Consider the following 10,606-nt stretch of genomic DNA (forward strand, 5'->3'; position numbering starts at 1 on the left):
CTTATCTGGATGATTACCGAATATATCTCACGGTTTCACTGCGTCGAGTGTTCAAGGTTTTGTTTTCCTTTAACTTTTAACCCACATCTCGTCAAATAGTTCAACATTAGCAGATTACATCTTTGCTGCTTCTATTCACTACCTGATCACTGTCTTTACGTGGTTGATTTCCTCTGATTTCCTCGAAGGTTATGTTACCCTCCTCTCAGTGCAGCTAAAGATCACAAGTTCATTTCCTGTCCTTCGGTTACCATCATACCATTTGCAATCGATAAAATCGCCCCCAACGTTCCCCGTAATCGAGTGAGTTGTCAATTTACAGACCCCAATATGCCGAACTCTTATCCTACGTTGATTTGCAAAAAGGATGTATCTGCAGCGTCAACGATAACTATTGTAAAAAGATGAACAAACGATTCAGATGTTCTGTCCGTAATCACTTTCAGTGAAAGTAAGCGAATAGAGCCTTGCCAGAAGCATAAGAAAAGTATCAATATTGATAGAGAAAGTTACGTGACATAGAAGAAACGATGAACGGATACAACGTCTACACATGATAAGTCATAAACAGCTAGTTTTACATGAGAAGAAGAAGCTCGTTTGCGAAAGATTTTACCTCCGTTTTTTTTTGTATATTGATTCGTATTCATATCGTGATTTGTTGGCAAATCGCGTTCTCTTAGCTGGAAAAGGAACATGGATAGGTATGGGTTTTCCTTTGACCGATCCTGCCGCAAGAAATTGTCAATGTGCAAAGGACCTATCAATTGCTTTGCGTCATTACTGGAAAGGTACTTTTAGTGAACTTGCAATACTCAATTCCAATGAACGATCTAATCGATTAGACACACCTTTTCCATTACGGTATTAGCGTAGAGGATAGTTTTTAGCCGAGGGCTTTACAAACTAAAAATGACAGGCATTACTTAAAGTTGTAAGGATATTATCTGCTTGGTTTGTAGTTATTCTATTTACAAAACTATTTTAAAAACATTCGATCATTAGATGTGGCCCGACAAATGTCCCGCTGTTAATATCTAAACACTAAAAATTTGTTAAAAACATTACTATCTAAAATCTCACCAGGAATGGGGGGGGGACACCGTGTCCTTTTGGGACCGGGAGTAATGTTTCTTACCATCCATTAGTAGTGCCCATTTGTGTAGTGTAGTTGTGAAAGTATTGAAGTGTATATTATTGGAATATTGTACGCACTATGTATACTGTTGTTAACGATTACGAGAGCAAAGAACGAGCTGGATCGTTCCAGTGGTATTATTCGTTAGTTTTGTTTTTTTGGTTTGTTGTAGGTTAAATAAACTGAACGCACCTTACGCTTGTTAATCATCGTACACGGAGTGTCCGCAACGATTGCAATAGCCATTGGGCAAAACAATCACTTTAGCTCGTTACTGATGAATGTTCAACTTTAATGTTTTTTTTTGTCTCAGCCTTTTCTTTTGAGTTTTGTATTTCACCAAACATCGCTACTCATAGATTCTGACTACTTCGGACTTCATCCGGCGGCGCGTTTGTGTAACGATCAGGTCAAAACCAACGGTATTACGGTATATCTACAAGACCGCTCCCATGCCCCAATCTCCTCATCAATGATTTCGATAGTTTTTGGCCACTTCTTTGGTGCATATCCTAACCTACGCTAATCTCAGTAAAATGTGACAGGCATTCACTTTTACGTTTGGTGTGTTCCAAACTCTTCCGAAACTCTTCCATGATTTCCTCGCGGGGACAGTACAGTGTGCATACAGAATCGCACCTGAATGCGAGAGACGGTGTGAAATAGTCTTTGCTTTTTTTTTTATTTCACCGTGGAGCGAACCAGGCGGTAGCTGGAGTTTCTAGTTTACCTCGTATGGCGTATAAATATTTGACTAACTTTGTGCCGGGAACGTGCGGGCCGGGCTGCTCGTCTGCTGCACACTTAAGTACCATCGTTTGCTTTCGTCTCTCGGCACACGATCCGAACCGAAATTGAGCAGGACTAAGAGAATCCCTCTAAGAATGCTATCTAAGGGTCTGGGAAGTAGTTTTTAGTTATATAAAAATATAAAAAAAAACCTCGACATACACATGTTACACGGTGATGATTCTTTAGCAAGTCTTTCCCATAACAAACTCCCTATCGGGTTGCCCAAACGTTTGGATGCCCATTCGAAGAATACGGGGGTTTTCTAATCCAGCGCCTTTTCAATGCAGTGTTGTCAATTCACGAAATGCAAACAAATGCAGTTGCGTCCCTTTAAGGTACACCCTGCCTAAAAACCCAGACGGATAGATTCTTCAACCAACGGGGCATCATCAGCGAATGCCCGGCCGCGGTCCACTCTTTCTACACGAGCCAGCTGGTCAGCTGTATCAGATTCGTGCCGTCGTACTTCTTGCGATCCAGTACCGGAGCAGAAGGATTTTTCCTGGCCTGCGTGTGCCACGTCAGTATCTGCAATTGGAGTGGAAAAACACACATTAGTACATGCCAGACAAAACGCGCTCAGCTCATCTTGTACCTCCGTGCAGTTGGACGCCAGCAGTTCAACCTCCTTCAAATCGAGCGGTTCCAGACTGCGCAGGAAGCCGTCCTCCTCGTAGCCCGGTTTGAACGGCATCTGGGCATTGGGGCGCGAGTGCAGAAACTTGACCGACACCGCGAAGCCGGCCATATCGAGCGGATACTTCCGGCCACCGAGCCACCCATCGTAGAAGCCCGTGATCGTACCGTTCTTCACGATCGGCGAGCTGACCTGGTACTTCGAGATGAGCCCCACCGGAAACATGGCCACTTTGCGGACATGGCGCAGCTGGAAGGAAAGTGAACGTGGTGGGGATTAGATCAGGTTTAGAGGGTTAGAAGGGGACCGCTTTGCGAAGGGAGTATCTCACCTGCTCGAAAAGCTTCAGATTGTAGGTGTTGTCGTCGTCGGCAAAGTAAAGGATGCCCTCGGTGGCGTTGGCACGGATCCACTGCAGTGCCCGATTGCGATTAGACACACCGCGCGGCTTTACCTTATTCTTGCGGTATTGCGCTGGCATTGGAGCTATTAGGATAGAGAGAGGTTAAACTATATAACTGCAACTTCCTTTATCGAATCTCCACTCCGACTTGATTGGTTCCTAGTCCGAAGTAGACTGTAAAACTGTTGTTCAACTCCTACACTAACTCGTTATCAGTTGGGGATCTATCACACGACTCTACTCTTCAGGTCAGGTCAGGTAAGTTCTCAAGGATGTACCTATGTTCGTTTAAGATTTTTCTATTTGCCCATCGTATGCGTTCGTCCTTTAGCGGCACCAGCGAAACATGCCAGGGAACATCTCCACTTACCGGCAAGCTGCACATACGGCACACCGATGTCTTCCAGCAACCGTGTCACGGCTTCGGTGCAATTCTTCGAGTCTTCCACCACAATCCAAAGGACGTTCAGCACATGCTTCAGCGTGTAACCGAGCCGGGTCATCTCCGGTATTTGCTCCGGTCGCCGGTACGTCGGCGTGATGATGTACAGCGGTGGCAGCAGCTTCGTGTCCACCGGAAATCGTTGCTGTGGAGAGAGTAAGAGCGAGAGAGGTGTAGAGCGTACTGAAAAAGAACGAAATCCAGCCGCGTCGAGGCACTTCTTTGTCTGCACAGTGAAGTGGTGCTCGGAATTATCCGACGAGTGGAAAACTTTTCACCGGATTGTTTTGCCGACTTTTTGCCGCTGATTATGGTGCACTTTGGTGGGTTTGGATCGATGGATTGGTGCCTCGGGGCGGTGGGAAAACTTTTGTCCGAAAATCCCCGGAGTCAGAGAAAAACACACACACACACAAATCGCTGTTGTTCGGCTGAAACCGTAAAATCAGCACGGGATGGTTTGGTGGATGAATAAATTATCGCCAATTACTCAACTGATCATCAAAGTACGCGCGATCGGACAAACATCCAGGAACCGTCATGGACATACGGGGAAGTGTATGGAGGTTTTCTAATTACCAGTCTTCACCAGGCCGAGGTCCCTGCAGTGGCGTTGGGGTTTCGGTGGTGGAAAATTAAATTGAAAATCGACCAGCCGATATTTGAAGTGGCCATCATTTGAAAGGGCCCCTTTGCAAACGAGGGTTTCGTGGTTTTCCCTTGCCACGGGAGGGAGTGAAGGCTAACCGTAAACTTATTAAAGTTCCCTATCCTGAATCGAACGGGAAAATTGTGGATTAATATACTCCATTCGTACTCGTTTCGTCCATTCCCCGTTTACAAAGGTCCAATGGTTGGCCAAATGAATAAGCATGGAAAAAAGTTATCCTACCAGTGAAAGGAACAGCCGACAACGTTTGGAGGACATGGTCCCACGCAGTGAATAGTCGGAAAACATAACCCCTCTCACCCCCATCTCATTCCTATTTTTCGCGATTCCGTGCAATGGGATGGGAGGTTTTTGGTTTTCACAACACCACGCCTCCCTTGAGGGTTTTCCAATTTTCCAAAAACGCCACGGCCCATCCGCTTCTGCTGCTGATTACAATGGGTGACACGGTTTGGCAAAGGTTTTCCCGGCTATTTTGACCCATCCCAACCCCCGTTCAACCCACACCCCCCTCACCCTGTAGGGATGTAACGGTTCGTGTTTTGCAAGGCCCACCCACATCAGACCTAAAGCAAACTCCGATCACTTATTCATGAAACTACCAGCGTTCGGACGGTGTTTTTCCGGGTTCCCGATGCTTGCGCTGCTGTTGGACGTGCCCTGTCCAACGTGCATCCCCGCGCGGCTTCAATCAAGGGACACACGGGACAATCGAGCCCGACAGGGGGGACGGCATTAATTTCTTTACAGTTAATGGATCGGAAAATGCGAGCGAGCGCACGGGATATGCTTTTGTTGCATTGAGGTTGTTGAGGTCCTGGGTGATGGTGGTGACAATTTGCCTCCCTTTCATGTCCGCTTCGCCGGTGGAAGCTTACGGACATTAAAGGGGTGGTAATTTATTTCCTAAACGAACCCACGTCAGCTGTGTTTTGCGAAAGGAACCCCACTTTACTTTACTCATGTACTAAAGTTAATTGTTTTCGATGAAAACATCACCCTTTGAAGGGAAAGAGTTTGTCAAAGGTTTGATTTGTGGTTTTTGATATTTGTGCTGGTATGTTTGAAAATTATTTTTCTTCTACATCTGTTTCCCCCCAACCCTTGGAAAAACATTCTTCAAAAGAACTAAGAACGTCGGTAAAGGACTTCACAAGCGCCTCCGTGCCTTATGCGACACGGAGTTATCCGTTGGACCTGTTTGCACCCTTCCGTTGCATCTCTTCAGGGTCGCTCTTATCGGGACACCATGCCATTTGCAAGGTAAACACAGTCATCCTTGGCAGCAAGCTGGCTGGAATGTAAGTAATTTCCCCCGAGAGACGGCCCCCGGGGATGCGAAAGGATGTAAAATATTGAGCTGGCAATAAATTATACACTGCACTTCCGACGTGGGCGATCGATGAGTCCTCCGCGTGGGTTAACCAATGGTTGAGCAATGGAAGCGTTGGAAGCAAACCTACGTCCTTTCCATCAAGCCGATCGATAGGATTCAGTGTACAGCTAACAGGGAAGACCAATCGTGTTCGACAGGCGCACGGTGTAAACTCAATCCTGTAAGCGATTGTAATCGCATCCGCTTTGCGATGCAACGGCTAAACGCCCACGGTCCATGGGAAACCCAACGGGGCGCATCGTTTCCCGAGCGTAGGCGAATGGTTTACTGCACCGGATGTGCATCCGTCGGTGAAAACCCATACTCACACGTTTCCAGCGAGCCAATTACTTCCCCGTACCGGTGTTCGTCCTAAACAAGCGAAAATCAAATCTGCTCTACCGGAAAAAAACTGGTACGAAGCATATGTTCATCAGATCAGACCGTGCGAGTTTCATCCACCACTAGAACTATCCTATGATCCTTTCATCCGACTTTCGCAACGCCTACTGATTGGGGGTACGAAAAGCCGCTTTCGCGTCGAAAGCAAGCATGCATCCGTTCATTCGGGAATGCGTGCTGGAAAATGCAATTTATGCAGCCGATTCGGACAAACGCAAGCCGATTTGGTGGAATGTCGAATTTGGTGCCCTAGGATTTCCACTGCATCCCGCGCATTCCGTGTGAGTAGGTATGCCTTTGATTCCTTACATAAACACGTACAGAAATACACGGCCACATTCCGGCTTTTCCAAACCAACTGCGAAGCATCGTTACAAAAACGTTCGTCAAACCACTGGCCGCTGGAAATTCTGCGCGAGTTATTTTACATCCCCTACTATTTGACCACTTTTCTGTGGAGAGTTGCACTACAAACGCGCGTTGGTGGAACATCAAAGGCAATGGATGGCTTACAAAACAAGCCAGCGTTGAACAAGAATGCCTTTATTACCTTTTCGACGGTAATGTTAGAAAGACGTATGTAACGGGCGGGGTATTTCTAGTTCGATTTTAAATATCAAACCCTACGCAGCAATGTTGGAATATAACATTTCAACTACCAAAACATAGTTTCCCACTGTTTGTACGTTTTGGAAAGTTTACCCAATGATAGGGAAAGGGCAATTTTGGAACAAACTTTCTCAACGATCGTTTGTTGTTGCTTTGTTCCAACATGTGAAAATTGAGATCGCTCGGAGAGGTGCATGTTTGTATAGGATTTTGCAAAACCGTGTCGGGAAAAGAAGGTTCTTTACTGACGATGGCCTCAAGAATAAGGATTTCATTCTATTTGTGTTGCTACCCAAAATACATCAATTTGTTTTCGATAGTGTCCGGGTCTATTCTATGAATTAACAATCTTTTTGTACAGTCAAGGTTTAATATGCGCCAAAATTTCACAATATTTGGGTAAAACGAAGTCCAAAGGCCCTTTTTTAAAGCGAAATGGTCAATTATAATGGGCTCTCGAAGATCCGCGATCGTTTGAGGTTTGTTTTCACTGTTTTTTAACTATTGCGCGATCAGTTAGAGGCTCTTTTAACTCATCTACCGACCAAAAGCAGATCTGTTTTTTTGTTGTGTTGTTTTTTAAATAGTTTCACATTATCTGCGATTTGGGAGTCTACTATATATTAGATTTGTTTCGGCCGTTACGATTCTTGCTATTCTTGTGAGATACTTACTAGAGCTGCATCCTTGCCGGCCGTGGATTTTGGCGTCGTCGTGGTGGTGGTCGTCGTCGTGGACGTCGTCGTCTTTGCCGTCGTGGACGTGGTGGTTGCCGTCGTGCCAGCCGAGCTCGTCGTGGCGGCCGACGTCGACGAGGATCGATCGTTCAGCTTAAGCGGAATGTCCTTGAAGTTGAGACTTCGCGATCGGATCTTTTCGGCCGTTGCCGGCACTGGTTCGCCGTACACCAGCCCCTTTCTACCGACCAACGCTACGAGTCGCTCTGCCGATATGGCTTCCGGAACACCCAGCGGCATATCGTCGGCGGCACCGGACGCGGACGAGGCCGGCGAGGACGGCGCAGCATTGCTGACGAAGCTGGTGATCGAACCCTGGTTCTGGCAAACGAGGAAGAAGATCGAGCTGACCAGCAGCATCAGGTACAGTTTGTACGATCGCAGCATGGTGACGCTGGCGTGGCGCAGTTGGCTGAGTGGTGGTACGTCCTTCCGGCGTGGTTGAAACTGCTGCATCAAGCTTGGAGCTGGGTGCGTTCGCTGCCGGCACTACCGGTTTCCGCGCTATCGCTATTTGCTATCGCTTGCGTTTGCCTACAATCCCTTCCGGCGTGTTGGTGACCGCTAACGGGCAGAGTGTATGTGTCCGTTGCCTTCAATTTCCTTAGAGACCTATCTACGGGCGATGGCACGCAGCAACTGGGCGTTGCAGTGACGATCGCTGGGATATGATTGTTCAGACGGATAACGTTCAGATCGGCTGTCGACGTTGGCACGGCGACACTCTCGACAATGTCCTGCGGGTTGGTTCGGCTGCCAGACGTTCGGTGCGGCCATTGGAAGAGCGTTGGCGTGTGACGAAGGCGTCGGCCATAGGGTCCCCACCCGAGGAGGTCCTCACCAATCTGAAACGCGAAACGAAAAAAGAAAAAACACGGTCACTATCCAAGTGCGGATGAATTTGCCCGAAAAAAAAGTCTTTCGCATGAAGGTTCCCATTTTTTGCATTGGATGATGCTGCTGCTTCTCGTTCATATTCTACGCGCTTATCAAAGCACCGAGGGACGTACATGATGAGTTTGCTGGTCGCACTTCCGGACGAATTGACCATACGGTGGCAAGGCACCCCCACGGCAAATGCTTTCCACTTGACGTCGCTAACGAGACTGTAATTGTATGTAAATTCACCAACATTCCCCCAACATCTCCGGGACGGGAATGAATATTTATCGAGGCACGAGGCGGACGAGGGACACGGACGGCGAAGCGAGCTTGCTCGTGTTACTTTCAACCAGCCAACCGCAGAAGACGCTAACGACGACCGCCTCCGGGGTGGTTTTGATAAGAGTTCCCCGCTTGCTTGATATCATTTCACCGAAACCTCATGCACCCAGCGACAACCACTCACGTCAACCCCCCCCCCCCTCTCTCCCTCCGGGGAAACACGATGGCCCTCGAAGGTCGAAGGTTTTCGACGACGGTTGTCCTAATGACTGACGGGGGCTTTGTGGGAAAGGAAATCTCGTTTCGCTGCGTGCCCGTGAACCAGATTTGCGCCGGGCGCCAAGAATTGAATTTCATCGATTCGCCCCACGGATGCAAACATTATCGCCGAGCAAAGAACGATGGCGTCAACATGAAACAATGGGCAATAGGACGGCAGCCTCCCAGTGCTCGTCGTTGTTCTTGCGGATTGCAAATGTCCCCATCGAGCAGTGGGAGAGAGAGGAAATCGTTAGATACACTGCAATCAAGGGACGGTTGTGAAAGTATGCTAAGCGAGATTTATTTATGAAGCCAAGCTAGCGGTATCATACTTTGGACATTGAAGAATGGAATAATGATGTAGCAAAGCTTTGATTAAAAACGGTCTGAAAGCAGAGAATATTTTAATATAAAATAAAGAGTAGATTTTCTTGTAGGATTGCGTCATTAAACCAATAAAATTATTCAATTTGCAGGAAATATAAAAAAAATTACATTTCATGATACACAAACGAATTAAAGGTTAACAGAAAATTCGTTATTAAGGATCTATTGGATACCCATGTATCACGTAAATCTATTTGTCGATTCGAATATTCGGATTAGCGATGCAAATAAGAGGAATATACTGAAAAACCTTGGGTCACATTTTTATGCACATAATCCTAGGTCTCGTGGGTTTGGGTTCAAGCTAAGCTAATAAATATTTTCTTCATTTCGCCTCTCAATTTTCCTCCTATTTCCCCTTCCTTTTACGGGGTCGGTGTTTTTAAAAATCCGATTAAAGCAAAGCTGGCTAGCACTTGTATTTGCCGTAAAAAAAAAGGAAACGAGAGCCTCACCAAATTTGCCTCATATTTTATTCATTTGGCAAGTGAATAACGCATTTTTGTCAACGTCCGGCTACACTTATTTATGTATGTCCCTTTTCGGTTCACCTATTTGTTGTACCTTTTTTTTCTCATCCCGATGATGCCAGGGATTGGGTGGCCCAAAAAAAAACGGGAAGGAAAAACCACTCAGGCATTAGTGAAATTAGGCTGTCCTCCATCCGTGTATGTCCTTTACTCGTCACGCGCCGTCCCCGGGGACGACGGTCGGGAATTTCGCTTCCCATATTTCGGTTCGGTTCCATTTCACTTTCCCCGCCGATGTGTGGGCCAAGGTTGGGGTACGTTGCGCAAGCTGCACTTTGGCGACCGGAAGACCGGAAATGTTTTCCACCGGCACAAAAAGCGACCACCAGAGCCCGGTGCGATGCGATTCGCGATTGATTGGAGCCGATGACGCTCTTTCGTGTGTAGATTGCGAGATTGCTCGGGCGTAATTATGTTCGGATGGAGAATAGATCCTCCGCTGCCAATGGTGCTAATGAATCGGATCTAATGTGCTAATGGTGGCAGCACCCGGTTGATTCATCGCTGCCGAGCGGAAATGAGCTTCGACGATGATTGTCCCTTCGGCGGGAGTGTTTATCGACGAGTTGACAGCCAGTTGTTTGCCAGGATGAAAGTATTGCCAAGCTTAGCGGGCTAGAAAGCGCCCCAAGGAACTTTCATAGTTAGAAAAGACTAGTCAGTTGTTAGAATGAGAAACTAACCGATATTTCAAAAACTATCTTATATTAATGCCATAATTTTTTTTTTCACTGTAGTGCCTAACGTAAAACTAGCATTGGGTCAAGCCACCACACACAATTTATTGTTCAGTACTACACGACCCAACACTATATAAGACCATTTAGTGATGAAAATTTCCTTTAAATTTATCAGAAAAATTCTAGCCCTGCAGTTTTGCTATTGCTTCTGGAGTTTACCTTCAAACTATAAGCATCTAAGTTGTCGCTATTTTGGTTAAAGATTCAATATCAATAATTTAGTTTATTTATTTTGTTTCTATTAAAATGCATATGATAATAAATAAAACTAAATTATAAAACGAAGAAAATATACAAGAAGCGACAAAAAAAACGGAGT

The 10,606-nt window shown here is 46.3% G+C and overlaps 1 protein-coding gene across 1 annotated transcript; it reads right to left on the bottom strand.

The window, feature by feature from the left end:
• Positions 1 to 2,350: 2,350 nt before the first annotated feature.
• On the bottom strand, positions 2,351 to 7,592 carry LOC131258866 (galactosylgalactosylxylosylprotein 3-beta-glucuronosyltransferase P-like). The gene is given in 5 exon segments (XM_058260256.1): positions 2,351 to 2,458; positions 2,526 to 2,816; positions 2,899 to 3,053; positions 3,341 to 3,557; positions 7,086 to 7,592. Coding segments are annotated over 5 exon segments (1,278 nt in total).
• Between the last annotated feature and the right edge of the window lie 3,014 nt (positions 7,593 to 10,606).

This window comes from Anopheles coustani, chromosome 3, assembly GCF_943734705.1.
Source record: "Anopheles coustani chromosome 3, idAnoCousDA_361_x.2, whole genome shotgun sequence".
NCBI classification, from domain to species: Eukaryota; Metazoa; Arthropoda; class Insecta; order Diptera; family Culicidae; genus Anopheles; species Anopheles coustani.